General features: G+C 54.6%; 1 protein-coding gene across 1 annotated transcript; it reads left to right on the top strand.

Annotated features, from left to right (window-relative positions):
- The first annotated feature begins 740 nt into the window (after positions 1-740).
- On the top strand, positions 741-15,363 carry EEF1A2 (eukaryotic translation elongation factor 1 alpha 2). The gene is made up of 8 exons (XM_082325590.1): positions 741-881; positions 2,285-2,507; positions 6,265-6,444; positions 7,514-7,810; positions 11,997-12,147; positions 13,569-13,825; positions 13,912-14,146; positions 14,871-15,363. The coding sequence occupies exons 2-8, from the start codon at positions 2,364-2,366 to the stop codon at positions 14,996-14,998; spliced, it is 1,392 nt and encodes a 463-aa protein (XP_082181716.1). The 5' UTR covers positions 741-881; positions 2,285-2,363; the 3' UTR covers positions 14,999-15,363.
- Positions 15,364-15,694: the final 331 nt, after the last annotated feature.

Raw genomic sequence — 15,694 nt, 5'->3', positions numbered from 1 at the left:
CAGCCCTTCTGCACCACTGGCCCCACTGGGAGCAGAGCAAGGGCTGTGGTACTTGGTGGCCCTGGGCCCCTGTCCCATGCCAGCCCTGTCCCTTCACCCCCAGGCTGCCAAGGGGGACCCATGGGAGTCCAAGCCCCACTTGGCCTCCATCTACCCCACTCCCCCTGGACCAGGATTTCCATCATTTCCCCTCTCTTCCAAAAAGCCCTTCCTTCCATCTCATTCTATCCCTCCATCTTCCTCCCATCCCTCTATCTCCAGTCTCTCCTTCTCCCCAGTCCCTCCTTCTCCCTCTTCTGCCTTCGTCTTCCATCCCTACATCTCTTCTGTCTCTCCATCTTTTATCCCCTCCACCTTGCTCCCATCCCTCTATCTTCCATCCTGCTGTCTCCCTCCGACCTCTGCCTTCCATCCTTCCATCTTCCCATCCCTCCATCTTCCACCCCTCCATCTCTCCCCCACCTCTCCATTTCTCCCATCCCTCCGTTTCTCCCATCCCTCCATCTTCCTCCCATCCCTTTATCCCCCATCCTTCCACCTCCTTCCCATCCCTCCATCTTCCACCCCTCCATTTCTCCCATCCTTCCACCTTCCCTCCCTCCCACCCCCGTCCCCCGTCTCTCTCCCCCCCTCCCGCCTCGCCCTGCTCCCTTCTCCTCCTCCTCCTCCTCCTCCTCCTCCTCCTTCTCCTCCTCCTCCTCCTCCTCCTCCTCCTCCTCCCCCCGGCGCGCCTCCTCCTCCTCCCCCGCCCGGTACCGCATTGCCGTAGTGCGGGGGGGTCGCTGCATTGCGCTGCCGCCGTCAATAGGTGGGCCCCTCCCGGGGAGATAAAGCCGCCGGAGCCCAAGCTGGCAGCCTCTGCCGCCCCGACCGCCGCTCCGGTAAGAGCTCCGCGTCCCCCCGGGCCGCGCCGGGACCGGGCCGCTGCGCAGCGGGGGGGACCGGGCTTTGGGAGGGGAGCGGGGCGGGGGTCCTGCCCCAGGGGCTCAGTGCATCCCCCCCGTGCTGTGTGTGCGTGGGGTGCTGCCGGCCCCCGGGGTGGGGGGTACCCCCGGGTGGGGAGGGAGAGGATGGGGCTGGGCCATTCCTTCATCCCGCAGGTGCCTCTTCCCGCAGGTGGGAAATAACCCGCTCCCCCCGCAGCGTTTAGCTCCCGGGGGGGAATAACAACAATAATAATAATAATAAAATAAATCCCCGGTTCCCCGAGCGGCCCCGCGTCTCCCACCCCGGCGCTGGGGGTGCGTGCGGGGGAGAGGGACCCGCACCCAGGGCTGGGCGCTGCCGGGGACCGGGCACCGCGGCGGAGCTGCAAAATGGCCAGATCCGGGCTGGAGCTGTTCAAGGGCAGGGGAGGGACAGGGCAGCCAGGGCTCCCGCTGCCCGGGGAGGCTTCTGGCAGGGGATGTTATTGCCCGCATGACTGAATCGCTGTTAGCGCAGCAAACTCCTCCTGACCCCCTTTACTTTTATGGGCAGATTCGTAAAATTGGATTTTATTAGACGTCAAATTAAAGCTCCTAATTGTGCCGGGTTTGTGTAGCAGCTGCAGAGCCATGGTAACGCTGGGAGATGCCAGAACAGCTCCCCGGATACATCGATTTGCGTTTTTAGCCTCCTCCCTCTGTTTCATCCAGATTCATGGCAGCAAAATATAATAAACCCCCCCACCGCAGGCTCAGCCCATGCCGCCGAGCTTTCGGCAGCCCCGCTATTTGCAGCCCTGCTCGGGGGAGCCAGCGAGGGCTATTTTTGTCCGTCCCATTTTGCGGACACCATGTTGTCACCCGAACCGTGCGCGGCTTGGGAGCGGCGAGGGCAGCCTGCAGGGACGGGCACCCACGGCTCCTCCCAGGGCACCCATGACATGGAGGAGATGCCCTCGGGTTTGGAAAGACCGAGAAGGCAGCAGTAGCAGCTCGGAGCCCGAGGAAGGTTTTCTAGGGAGGAAGGGCACCTTCGAGGCACTGATGACGTAGCCCTGGGAACTGGGGGTCTCCAGGAGCGCGGTGGAGGGCAAGGCGCCGAAAAACATGGTATCTTGCTGAGACTTGGAGGCTGTACGTGGCGGCCAGAAATAGCCCAGCTGGCCGCCTCCGGGGGCGGGCTGGCTCCGTCCCAGCGCGGGCAGACCTGCCAGACGAGGCCGGGCACCCCCGGCTGGGCTGGGACGCGTGGTCCAGCGGGAAGGTGGGGCGAGGGGAGGAGAGCGGAGCCATCCCCGATGGGCTGGGAGGGTGCTGTCACGGGGAGTCCTTTGACACGCCTGCCTCTTCCCCTGCAGCCTCCCCAAAAACGCAGCTGCGTTCCCACAGCCCTCCCCGCCGCCGCCCGCCCCGGCCAGCCCCGCGTAGCCCACCACCATGGGGAAGGAGAAGACGCATATCAACATTGTCGTCATTGGGCATGTGGACTCTGGGAAATCCACCACCACCGGGCACCTCATCTACAAATGCGGGGGCATTGACAAAAGGACCATTGAGAAATTTGAGAAGGAGGCTGCCGAGGTGAGGAGCCCGTCCCTCAGCGTGCCCCCCACCCCACACTCCCACCCGCAGGGATGTTCCACACTGATGCCCCACAAGTGTCCCACGGGCAATATTCCCCTTTTCCTGGTGCTGCCCTTCTCGTACCTTCTCTTTCTCCCTTTGTTCCCATCTATTTTTTTCCCTCTGCACCCTTGGGTCTTCCCGACTTCTCTGGCCTTGGGAAAATAGGCCATCTGGGCGCTCGCCACCCTCTTCTCGGGAGCTGGGGGACTCCCTGCCGCAGGCTGCTAATGAGGGCAGGGGCACGGTGAGGTCTGCAAGACGGGTTAGGGAACCGGCGGTGATCGCCAGGATTCTGGAAGAACCACAAGCCGTGGTGCTTCAGGGCATGAAATTCCTTCTAAATATTGTGCATGAGGAGGAAAACCTGATAATCTCTCACTGCCTAGTGCAGGACTCGCTGAATTTCACTCTGAAGCATCTGCTTCCAGTGCCCGCTGGGGACAAGGTGCAGCATCAGCTGGACCACTCGTTTGATCCAGTTTGTTAAAAACCCCATTCTCATTTTTCTCAAGCGTATGGCCTGATGTGTAGCTTGGTTGGTAGTCTTTAATATAGAAAAGCTGGCGTGAAGTATGAGCATTGAAGTTAAATCCTTTTGTTTAGCTCTTATATTGCTATAAATGTCACCATTATAATAGCGTATGCATTTAGCAGGCTGTCACACAGTAAAGCACCACCCAATACCTATAATGTGGCAAACACAGAGATTAAAGAGGAAGAAATAGTCTTGGGGAGAAAAATGTGAATTGGAAGCTCTCAGAAATTAATGATGGTAAATTCTAGAGAGGTGGGTGAGCCAGGAAAAGCCTGGCTGTGTTATTGATAGGGCAGATCTGGCCTCTCAGAAGATGGCTTGTCGTCATCATTCCAGGAATCTTTAATGCAGATATCCTGCGATTTTTTTTTTTTTTTTTTTCTGGATAAGGTCCCACATTTCAATGAAAAAGAGAAAAAAAAGCACAAAGTTTACAGAGCTGCCACTCTTGATTAGATGTTTTGCTGTCTGTCTGTCTTAATCATTTGAATTTGCCGATAGCATCCGAGCAAACCACCCATTTTCCTGCCTCACTCTCAGCCCTTTTCCCCAGCCCTTCATACCAAATCATCTCTCCCCCCTGGTTTAAAATGATCGCTGATATCCCTCTATGTATTTCCTCCCTTTACCTACAGATCGGATACAGCGTGATTAGGTTATTGTAGATGTGATTGCGGCTATTTTAATTGAACAGACACTTTCACTGACTTGCCAGAATACGCGGGGACTGGAAGCTGCTATTAATAGCCTATTGACTGAGCTTACAGACTCCATTTTCTGATGCAGGGCTGGGGAAGGGTTTTCTTCCATTAGGTGGCATTCGCAGGAAATGGAGGCCTGCGTGCACCCAAAAAGCCAACAAAAAACCTAGGGTCTGATTTTATTTTTTTTTTTAAGAGAAAAGAGAAAGGATTATTTTTTTTCTTTTTTGACTCAGGGGCAAAGGTAACAGTATCTCCGAAAGAAAAGTTGTTCTATTTAAAAAAAAAATAAATCATTATTTGTGGTCTCCAAATAGAAAACTGTCCCTCTGCTGGGGTTCGATCAAGGAAAATCAGGCTGGTTCTGGCACTGAACAGGGAAGGTATTGTGCAAAGCTAGATAATACCCTGTTTTTTTGGGTTTTTGTTTGTTTGGTTTTTTTTTTCTTTCAACAACAGCTCGGGGTAACTGGATATACCCCGTGAAAGGAGGGAAACTGTTCACTAAATAAAGGCTCTCATTTGTCTTCAAGTTACATACGATGCCAAGTTCTGGGGGGGTTTCGCACGAGATGACCGGCTGCTTGTGTGCGTGGTTGCAGGTGCCTGCAAGAAGGTGCTGGTTCCCACCCTGCCCCAATGGAGAGCCAGGGGTCTGCTCCGTGCCTCAGTTTCCCCATCCAGAAGTGAAGGAATAGGCTGCCGATGGGTGAAAGGCTGTGGGATGTGCTGATTGAGCTCCTGCCCGAGAGCTACCCGTTATTAATGCATTGCACAAAATGCGCTGTTCCTGGGTGTATCGCTGCCGTTGACAGCAGTAAATGAGCGCACTCGAACAACCCCCTCCCTTTTCCCCTGGCAAGAGAGGGGTTCCATGTGCATGCTGCAAAGGGTTAACCTCCGAGCTCCTGCTCTGTCCCCTCACTAAGCCTGATACCAGGAGGATGCTTAGGAGCAGAGATTTGATTCTGGATTTTTCCACCCCCCTGCCTGCCCTTCCTGCAGGTGTGAGAGCTCCCAGCTGCCCGGCGGGGATGCAGCATCACCCTTTCCACCCGGTGTCCCCTCCGAGGAGGGGGAGGCTTGCCCCTGGCTTTAGGATTTTGCCCGTAATCCTTCAGAGCAAGCTGCAAAGTCATCGCAGCACTCAGCTGTTACATAAATGGGCCGGCACCGTTAATTCCTTGTGCTGCCTGGGGCTGGAGTGCGGGAGCCCGGGGCAGACCAGCCCCGGGCACGGCGCGGGCAGGGCAGGTTCAGACGTGATGCTGCGTTAGCCTTCTTGGCGAGGACCATCACTGAAGCGTTCGCTGCCTGCGATCAGGAAGCGCTTCCCTCTGGACCAGTGATTTATAATTGGCCATAATGAATTTTACGCATTGATACTCCAGAAGAAACCGCAGTTGCAGAGAACACCGGGATGGATGGATGGGAGTGGAGTATCACAGCTCTGTCCTTGAACAGTGGTCAGAGCCCATTAAATCATCCATAAATTACCTAAATTCCATCTTCCATCTTAAACAAAACCTTGCATCTGAGGCCAAGAGCTGATGATCGATGCCCATTAACCCTTTGCTTCGGCCGGGCTCCCCAGCCTGCCCCGGCACACAGTGTGGTCAGCAAGGGGTGGTCTTGTCCTGCCCCATCTCCCCATTGGCAGGATCCCAGCTCAGACTGGGAGCACCGCCTCCGTGCTGGGGGGAAAGTCCGGCTTTCCCTGATGGCGTGATGTCAAAGCACATCAACCCAAAGGAGAAAATGGTTCAGAAGTGCCATCGTGGTTTTACCAAGGAATGTGCTTTATCACAGGGCAGAGAGACTTGCCGCAGCTAATCGCACCTAGCATGATTTTATGCATTACAATGTTGGCTGAGATTTTGGCCATTTGGCAACAACAGTTGGTCTGGCTGCAGCTCACAGTAGCTTTTCGTGTGAATTCGCACACTCTCTGGCAAAAATCAATCATGTTTCTATTCTGCTCATAGCAACCATCTTGCATTTCATTTTCTTTTAACCCATTCCCCTCCTACACTCCTGTCAGTTATGGGCTCGCTCATACAGCAATGCCCTTCCTTTGGTTAATAGATTAAAATGCAACAATAAGAAGCTTTCCACCATTGCTGTAATTCTGTAGCACCAAGATTTCCCAGCAGCAGCACAGGACCATGGCATTTCTTGGAGGAGACCTCATGAGTCACTGGCTCCAGCTTCTCCCCATCCACTCACAAATTCACTTCACAGCTCATCTTCCAGCCTCTCTGCATCCTGTTGAGGAATGCGTTGAGAGCAATATCTGCTTGCACCTATATTTATTAGTAAAGAGATCATTGCCATTGGGTTTAGGGAATTTTGCCTTTAATGTTTGCAACACGACCCTCTGCCTATGTGAGCTTGGGCTGTGCTCTGGAGGGTGGGTTGCTGGCACCAGTGCTGTGGGGTTGGGTTTCTCACTGGTTCTTGCCTTTGTCTTGGCCAGATGGGGAAGGGGTCCTTCAAATACGCCTGGGTGCTGGACAAGCTGAAGGCCGAGCGCGAGCGTGGCATCACCATTGACATCTCGCTGTGGAAGTTTGAGACCACCAAGTACTACATCACCATCATTGACGCACCCGGCCACAGGGACTTCATCAAGAACATGATCACCGGGACCTCCCAGGTGAGAAATGGTGGCCAGGGGGTGGGAGGCTGCCAAAGGTGGGAGGCTGAGGCTTGCTGATAAGCCCAGGGTCATGCAGGTGCTGTTGGAGTCCTTTTGGAGGTGGGTAGCTGAGACAGCAGACATCAACTGGCATTGAGCAGGGTCCATGCAAGAGGCTGGGTAGCACCAGGGGACCCAGCTCACCACGGTCCTGCACCTCCCTGGACATCTGGGAGAAAGGGCCGCCTTGGGCACAGAGGGGTGGTTTCTCCACCCCGTTTCCCATACTTGGAGGAGGTGGGGATGAATACGGCCTCTCTGGGAGGTGGGATGTTGTGACCTACAGGCTTTTGTGTGAGGGTGGCTCCCACATTATTTTAGACTCAGCCAACTCAGGTATACAAGAAACTTCCAACAATCGCTTAGGTTTCATTGGCTAAAGGAGACTTCATGGGTCTTTTCTCCTTCCTTTTTCTCGAAACTGCTGTCCTTGTCCCATCACATTGCCAAACTCCATGGTCTACCCTTCCACGGTAGGGCGGTTTGCCCTCATCACACTGCAGGACATTCCTGCATCTCACTGTGGTTGACAAGTGCTGGATGAGCCTCGCTGCATGCCTGGTGAGATTCCCATTGTGATGCCAGTTGGGCCGAGCATGGCTTTCCGTCAAACCCAGGCAGCTTCTGCGGTGGGCTCTGGGTACAAAAGTAAGCCAGGGAACAGGGTTTGCGTGGCTGTAGTCTCATCCATCACCCAGGGAGATTATTTGCAAGACTTCAGTAGGGGGGTTTAGATAACGCCTTGGCTGTGCATCCCTGGATGATCAGAATGGTCCTGGTTAGAGTCATGCAACCTGGAAGGACCCACCCTGGTTTCCAACCCATGTTGCAAAACCATGCACAGTTGGCAAGTCTAACAGTTAGGTTAGTTTTAAGGTAGATCAGCAGGGTTATGGGTAGCAACTGGCAGGGAGTCTGTCCAAACCATGAGTAGCGTTCATCTGGGACTTACTCAGAGCTCTCAGGGGTGTCACCAGGAGCAGTGCCCTCTGGGGACAGAAGCAATTCATTAGCTCTCTCCTCCCAGGCTGACTGCGCCGTCCTGATCGTTGCTGCCGGCGTCGGTGAATTTGAAGCCGGTATCTCCAAGAATGGGCAGACTCGTGAGCATGCCCTGCTGGCTTACACCCTGGGGGTGAAGCAGCTCATCGTGGGCATCAACAAGATGGATTCCACAGAGCCCCCATACAGTGAGAAACGCTACGATGAGATCGTCAAGGAGGTCAGCGCCTACATCAAGAAGATCGGCTACAACCCGGCCACAGTTCCCTTTGTGCCCATCTCGGGCTGGCATGGAGACAACATGTTGGAGCCCTCTCCCAATGTAAGTGTGTGCCTTGTGTTAGACTTTTCCCCCCATCCTGACTATCCTGATCCGGTCTGAAGCTGAGCTCCGTGCTCTGAAAACCACAGGCATGTTTCGTGCACCCGTTGTGCGTAATGGCTCGCGTTGCCAGCATAGATGTGTTTGTCACGTAGCTCTGATTGCGCCGAGCCGGGATGAATGGGTGCACTGTTCATGGGCATGCTCGTTGCTGTACCACGGCCAGACACCCCAGCGGCTAAACATGAGCATCTTCAAGAGATGATAGCTTTGCTCCTGGGATGTGATTTGAAGGTTTTGCATCGTCAGATCCATGGTGACATTAGAGCCATCCGCAGCAATTGTCACTCTCAGCAGGAATGTCGTGTGTTTTTAGGGCATTGTTTTCTGAGGGAAATAACACGATCTGGTCGCAGGCTTGTAACGGCTCCCGCCACGCAGCTGGGCTCCCACATGTTGGGTATCGGGTGCTGTCTCCCATCGGTGCCGTATGCCACTGTGACAGCCACACCTCCAGTTCCAGTGCTGGGATCTGACTTCTTAGGGTGGCTTTTGCTTACTTGGAAAGGTACCAGGTTTCCTAGAAACCATGGTTTCCTAGAGCATCCATTTGGGATTGGTCTTTCTCCAGTTGATTTTTACAAGATCTCTCCTTCTGTGCATCAGTGATGGGGATAGTGGGGACGCAAAGGCAGGGTGTTCTGGGTGGGCCCTTGCCATTATTTCATATGACAGCAAGGGAGAAAGAAGAGCTTGAAGAAGGATGGGGGCTTCTTGGCTGGCAGGCTGCCAGTAGCAGTTGTTACTCTGACACTGGGTTTTTTTGGAGAAAAAGCTACCCCAGCTTTAGACTTCTAAAGAAATTATCAGCTGGAGAGTTCTGGCCAGAGGAAGGTCTCCTGCTGGCTTCTGGGTGACCTTGAGCAAGTTGCTCAGACCAGAAACCCCCAGCCATCCCTTCTGAAACCAATGGGAAATTTGATGCTTCCGGGGGCTTTAGGACTTCGCCTGTGGATTATGGGTCAGGGCTCTATGACGAGGGAGGCAACGTACGAGTACAGCAGCAATTGAGGGAGGTCAAGGATTGCAAGCCTCAGCGAGAGGAGTGCTGCAATGCAAGCTCACGCCATCATGGAACGCAGCTCACAGCCTTGCACGGGAAAGGCAGCTCACTTGGGGCTGGCTTGGAAGGAAGGAATTTTGGGGGTGCTTGGGAGATTCCTGTCCCCTGTGGAGCAGAGCTGGGCTAAAGGTCAGCCGTGGCCATGCCAAACCCAGCTGCATAGTTCCTGGGTGCCTCAAATCAGACAGGCCCCAAATGTCAGCAGCTGCTGGGCTGGGAAGATGATCCTGAACAATTCTCCTATTAATAGGCTGCAGAGGGGAGGCACGGAGCAGGACGGGCCTTGATGACCCCTTCCGCCAGACGGGTCTCAGAGCATGTTCTGAACGTGATGCGCTGCCCAAGAGAAGGCAGGGGCCAAAATAACTCGCCCCTTTGCTGTAAGGAGGCAGCTGGCTCCAGGGTGGGTTCCCAGGAGCTGCCCGAGCTGGGGAACTGGGAGGAAAGCCTGGCAAGAGGGCTGGACCAGCATGAGCTTTGCTAGAAAGGGTGCAGGGTCCTCCCCATGCTGTGGTCCCCAGGAGGTCCCCATCCTGCCTTTGCCAGGACACCGGCTTGGGACAGACTCGTCTTTCCCATATTGCACCCCATCTAGGAAAGCTTGAGCAGGAAGCCAGTGTAGATCTCTCTCCTCTCATTCCTCACCCGAAAAAGCTCGGATTTTTTTCACTCACAATTTCTGGAGGGGTTTCACTAAAGCACAAGGCAGTCAAGTGTCTTGTCTGTCTGTCAGGGGACTTATCAGAAAGTGGGGATTAGAGCCGTGATGTCCCTGCAGCTCCTGTCACCTCCGGGCGAGGGGAGATGCGGTGGTACGTCAGGCTGGAGCCAGCTCTGCGTGGAAGACTCCAGCCCATGTCCCTGTTGCACAGCAGCCCCCGGCCAACTGCAAAAAACGACGGCAGGACTGCACTTGCATCAAAGTTTGACATTTGAGAGCTTTTGGCAAATGGGGTTTTATGTGAAGCCAGCTTTCTCTTGCTGCAGCCGACAGAACGGGGCCATTTGATGTGGTTTGGGAGACTTTCACCCTGTGGGATGCTGCAGCCCAAACACACCCAATCTGGGGTGCAAGGGAACGTGGTGACTGGTGGCTGCAGCCTCACTGTTGGGGAGTGCAGGGTGTGTAAAATCAGAGAAAGGTGACTGTTCCATAAAATGCACTTGGGGTGCAAAAAAGTTGGAGCTCAGCTGTTATTTATGGGGGCTTGAGCCTGCAGTTTAGCCTGTCTGGCTGCGGGGTTTGGTCAGAATCCTGCTTTTGCCATAGGAGTGGTAGAATAGGAATTGCTCTTTGGGAAGCAGATTTGGGGAATATAAGAGAGGTTTTGCTTGGGTGGCTCTAGGAGGCAGCACAAACCAGGTTTTGCAGATGCATCTCACCCTGGGGCCATGCTGAGGTTTCTCCGAGTGAATTTGGTCCCAGAAGGTGTCAAAGTGTGTCTTTATCTGATTCTTGGGATGTCCGAAGTTTTCTGGGTAAAGCATTGAAAGGAAAAAGGACGGCTCTGACAGCCAGGGGTCACAGGGCAGAGGCTGCCATTTCTCCATGTCCCCAAGCCGTGCAGGGGCAGAGGGACGGGAGCCGCGGGCACGCGGGTGGCCGTCACCCTCCGGAGCAGAGCCCGTGGGCAGGCGGCTGCCGGGGCAGCTGCTCGCATGGGCGCCTGCCCGGCGTTTCGGGCTGTGCGACAGCAGGCTGGGGGGAAGGTCTGAGTCATCCTGCGCATCACATGCGGCTCCGTCACCGGCTGGATGGATTTATCCTTTCGCTGAGCTGTTAGCCTGGTTACTGGGGCCGGCTGCATGGCAATAGCTGCAGTGCCCTGGGAAGGATCCCTCTGCAAAAGTGTCCCCAGGCTCCTCCTGCCGGTGTCACCAAGGAGGGCTGTTGGTGTCAAACGTGACCCTTGAGGGAGGCTGACCTGAACACGTTCGATGGAGGCTGAATTCCCCAGCTGGACCCAGCTCTTCCCATCGCTCCTTCCCGAAAACGGTGCAGACTGCAGGATGGGAAACCAGCCTTGGCATAGCCATGTCCTCCAGGGATGGCTGTGAAACCGGGGGCACTTTGGGGGGTCCCGTTTCACCCCTAGCCCCAGCCCCATACCCAATGCACTGTGCCACTGATGTTGGTGCCTAAGGGAAAAGCCACATCCGTAACGTATGCGATGGAGCTGGGGCACACAGGCAGCATTTCCCACCTGAGTGAGAAAACATTGTCTAAACCTCTCTGTGCAGAGGAAGGGGGAATGGCCTTGCAGGCTCTGATCTCTGTTCTGTCGAGGTTGTTTCAGACCCAGGACTGAATTTTTGTTGCTAGCAAGCTCCAGGCATTGCTACAGCTTCCAGATGTGCAGCATCACCCCAAGAAAGCACTATGGTTCCCTGCATCAAACCATGGTCTCTGCTGAGCATATTTCCCTACCTCTCTGCCTCTCTTCTGGCCAATTTTAGCTTCAAGGGTCCAATTTAGGGCAGGAGCAGAGAGCATCTGTGAAAAATGATCCTGCCTCTCGGCAGCCGTAGTGTAAGCACCAGGTTTCCAGCATCCTCCCAAGCCAGGGTTTAAAAACCAAACGCTGGGGGGGTAATAGCAGGAGCGAGCGGAGAGGAGGGTCTGTCTGGGGCTCGCCTGGAAGAAATTCAGTTCCCAGGAGTGAAGGCTGGGCACTTGGTAGCTGGGTCTTGGCTGGGGACCCTGTGGTCCCCGTGCCATCGTTGCTGGAGGGCAGGATCCAGGCAGCTGGCATGGAAAGGCAACATCCCCAGGTTGGTGTTGGGAATGGGGACTGTGAGTTTGCTGGATTTAAGCACTTCCATCCTTTTTGTCCTGTTAATGGATGTTTTGCATGTTTCCAGGAGAGAGGGAGATTGAGCAAGGGGGTGCAGATAAGCCTGCAGGGCTGGTGGAGTGAGAAGAGCTCCCCAGTCCCCAGGTAAAGCCAGGACATGATTGAACTGACTCCGTGAAGGTTTTCCTGGTGGGACATCTCTCTGGGATCACCTCTGGATGCTGAGGATGGGCACACTCAGTGCATGTTGTTGCTGCTCTGTTTCCAGATGCCTTGGTTCAAAGGCTGGAAGGTGGAGCGCAAGGAAGGCAACGCCAGCGGGGTGTCCCTCTTGGAGGCCCTGGACACCATCCTGCCCCCGACCCGCCCCACAGATAAACCCCTGCGCCTGCCCCTCCAGGACGTCTACAAGATTGGAGGTGAGCAAAAGCCTTGCCACAGTCCCTCTTCCCTCTGCTTTAGCTGGAGTCTTCGTTCCATGGGAATTTGGGAATGATATTTCCATGTATTGGGAAACTAGAAGGATTGGACTTAAACTTGAGATAAGGTTAGGGAGAAGGGTGTTAGCTCCAGGGCAAAGACCCCATTTACGAGTGAGCTGTCTGAGGTTGGAGGGTGACATGCCCAAAGGTGCCCAGGCACCGGAGCGGAGCAGCAGGTTTGTGAGCAATCCTCAGGGAATACAGGCTGCCAAAACGGCTGCAAATTTGGGTGTCCCAGAGGTCACGGCTGGCAGGGCAAGATGGAGGCAGCAAAAACGTGCTGGGGCCTGGATGAGGGACAAGGCCAGCAGGGAGGGCCACTGGTGAGCCTGGTGCACGGTGGCTTGGCCGCGCTCTGCCCGTGCTTCCCAAATGCTGGTGTCCATCACTGGCACCTCCGTCTGCCGAGCTGGACCACGGCGCCAGCCATGTAGGGAGTGCGTCAGTCAGCTCACATCTCCCTTTCCCTCTGGAGCGGTGATGGGGACACTTTTCTGAGCTATAAATACCCCATGAGCTCTCTGACCTGCTGGCAGCAGTGGGCAGCCCTGACTCCCCGGCTGTCGGATCAGGCAGGCACAGCCGTTTCCAGACCTTTTCCACACTTTTCCAAGGATGTGGGCACTGCAGAAACCAGGCAGGGATTGAACACGGGTTTTAGCAGGCTTTTTAAAGCAGTCTTTTGTTTGCAAGGAGATGAAAGGTGGTGAGCAGGTCTGTGTCCTCCCCTAGCTCAGCTGGGGGCAAGAGATATGGTTTTACCATTAGTCAGGTCCTTAGAGAGCCGAGACACGGTGGGACGGGGGGAGGTGGAGGCAGCAGGGTGGACATGGAGGAGCGGATGGGTCCAGCCAACCTCCCCAACCTCTTTTCAAGCTCGTTTCTTTTAATGATTCTTAACCTGGCTCCAAAGGTGACTTTTCCCAAAGTCTCCTGATGACACAGGGTGTAAAATGTCTCCTTCATTTAATTAGCCACCCTCATTCCCTGGCACAGCTGGGCTTCATCCCATGCTAGTGGTGTGGCCATCAGGGATATGGAGCGTGTTGTTGCATGCAGAAGGTGCCACAGCTGCTGCAAAGGAAGAGTTTCCAGGGCATGTGGGTTGCTCAGGGCCTTCTGATTCTGGTGTTACTCCGTTTTTACAAAACATTGGGTAGTAAGGACAGACTTGTGGTATTTTTGAAGACCCTAATGTTGATCTTGCACTAAAATCTGGGTTTTTTTGTTTTGGAAGAAGTAAACCTGGTCTTTAGTGAAAACCACTGGAGATATCTTGCTTTTGCTGCAGCCAGGCTCTGGCCCAGGGATATGCCAAGCAGGTTACATTTTGTTCTGCTCTGTCCTTGTCTCCGCAGGGATTGGCACAGTCCCTGTGGGCCGGGTAGAGACCGGCATCCTGCGGCCCGGCATGGTGGTCACCTTTGCACCCGTGAACATCACCACTGAGGTGAAGTCCGTGGAGATGCACCACGAGGCCCTGAGCGAGGCTCTGCCAGGGGACAACGTTGGCTTCAACGTGAAGAATGTCTCCGTCAAGGACATCCGCCGCGGGAACGTCTGCGGGGACAGCAAGTCGGACCCACCGCAGGAGGCAGCGCAGTTCACATCTCAGGTCAGCAGAGCTGGTGGTGCCACCACGCATGGTTTGTCACCATCCACCGGCTCTCAGCCTTGCCCTGACACCGCTCTGTCCCCCAGGTGATCATCCTGAACCACCCCGGCCAGATCAGTGCCGGCTACTCACCCGTCATCGACTGCCACACTGCACACATCGCCTGCAAGTTCGCTGAGCTGAAGGAGAAGATTGACCGGCGCTCTGGCAAGAAGCTAGAGGACAACCCCAAGTCCCTGAAATCGGGTGATGCGGCCATCGTCGAGATGATCCCTGGCAAGCCGATGTGTGTGGAGAGCTTCTCCCAGTACCCACCCCTTGGTAAGGGAATGGCTCTTTTGAGGTCTCCTGTGGAGGAGCATGAAGCCTCTATGATTGTAGAGCTCACACCAGGCATGCTGAGCCTCTCCCAGTAGCCCCCACCAGTTAGACTGGGGAGGGAGCTGAGCATGTTTTGTTGCTCCCCCACGTGCTGCGGGTGAAAAATCTGATGCGTGAACTTTGTTAGGGCCGATGGGGTGGGATGGGCTTTCTGCTGAGCTGGGTTTCCAAAGGCAGGGCTGTTTTTTCTGTCTGGGAGCAACAGGGCCTTTCCTTCAAAGTTCCTAAACCCTGATAGTTCTGAATGCAGAAATGTTTTTCAGTTTCCCCATCTCTGCTCTAAAACACAACTGGTCAGGAGAAGAAACAGGGAAGTTTGCTCAGCAGAAGACACCTTTTAATGCAGGGAAGTGCTGTGCTTTCCTTGGATGATGTTGCACCTCTGGAAGCTCTAGCAATGCTGGGAGCTTGCAGAGGGCAGATGTGATTTAAGTTTAATAAATAGCCATTTAAACAGAGAGGAGCATCAGGCTAGCTTGGTGGTCAGAGCAAGCGTTAGTGGCTCAGGGCTCGTTCCTGCAGGAGCCTGCTCCCAGGACAGGGGTAACGCATGGCACCACGAGTGGTGGGTGGAGATCTGCCGTCACCCACCCAGAAGACCTCAGCCTTAGGGAGGGCAAGGCGGCCGCGTTTCACTCACGTCCCCCCTCTCTCCACCCCACAGGCCGCTTCGCTGTCCGTGACATGCGGCAGACCGTGGCCGTGGGCGTCATCAAGAACGTGGAGAAGAAAAGCGGTGGGGCTGGTAAAGTCACCAAGTCTGCCCAGAAGGCCCAGAAGGCTGGCAAATGAATTGTGGGCTCCCAGTGCATTGCGCAGAAACCATCCCTGACACCAGGACGCTGCCACCGTCTCCCCCGGGCGCATGTGTGCACATCAGCTTGTAAGAGTTTATATGTCAACGACTGGATGCTCACCATTAAGGTCCAGTGGAAATTCTTTAAAAGGAAAAGCATGTTCCAGCGTTTGTGAGGCTTCATGTTAATTTTACCAATAAAACTGGTACAACATCCACAGTGGAAAAAAAAAAAAAAACAAACAAAAAAACCAAAAAAACAAAACAAACCAACCAACCCAAAAGGTGTGGAGCTCTGTGTGTGCGTCTGTCATTGAGAGGGGCTGGGTTTGATGGGTTTCCTGGAGTCCCACTTAGAGCAGATGCTGGGGACGGGCACAGGCAGGGCTGGGTTGGAAATGTGGAGGGAGGAGGAGAGCTTGGCACCCATATTCAGGGTGTCACCCAGTGCCCGGCCCTTCCCCAGCTCTCGCCCATCAACCGGTACAGGTGTCTGGTCTGATTCCCCCAGCCTAAAGCAGGGGCTGCTCTTACAGCAACCTAGGTTTTGATATTGTTCTTAACCTGCTCAACCTTCTAATATCAATTATCAGTGCCTTTATTCTAATTTTTTTCCATGCAAAATAAGTTTAAGTTAGCCCCCTAAAGTTATGCCATTTAAAGAGAGAAAATACCATGCCCCATGCCTCCTT

The sequence above is a fragment of the Platalea leucorodia genome, assembly GCF_965183815.1.
Source record: "Platalea leucorodia genome assembly, chromosome: 13".
In the NCBI taxonomy this organism is placed as follows: domain Eukaryota; kingdom Metazoa; phylum Chordata; class Aves; order Pelecaniformes; family Threskiornithidae; genus Platalea; species Platalea leucorodia.
This window is presented reverse-complemented; position numbering and strand designations above follow the sequence as displayed.

Bases quoted from the DNA above. Each gene is read 5' to 3' on its own strand.
- EEF1A2 (XM_082325590.1), top strand. From the start codon at position 2,364: ATGGGGAAGGAGAAGACGCATATCAACATTGTCGTCATTGGGCATGTG. The intron at 7,811-11,996 runs GTAAGTGTGTGC...CTCTGTTTCCAG, and splicing joins TGTTGGAGCCCTCTCCCAAT to ATGCCTTGGTTCAAAGGCTG. The intron at 14,147-14,870 runs GTAAGGGAATGG...TCCACCCCACAG, and splicing joins CTCCCAGTACCCACCCCTTG to GCCGCTTCGCTGTCCGTGAC.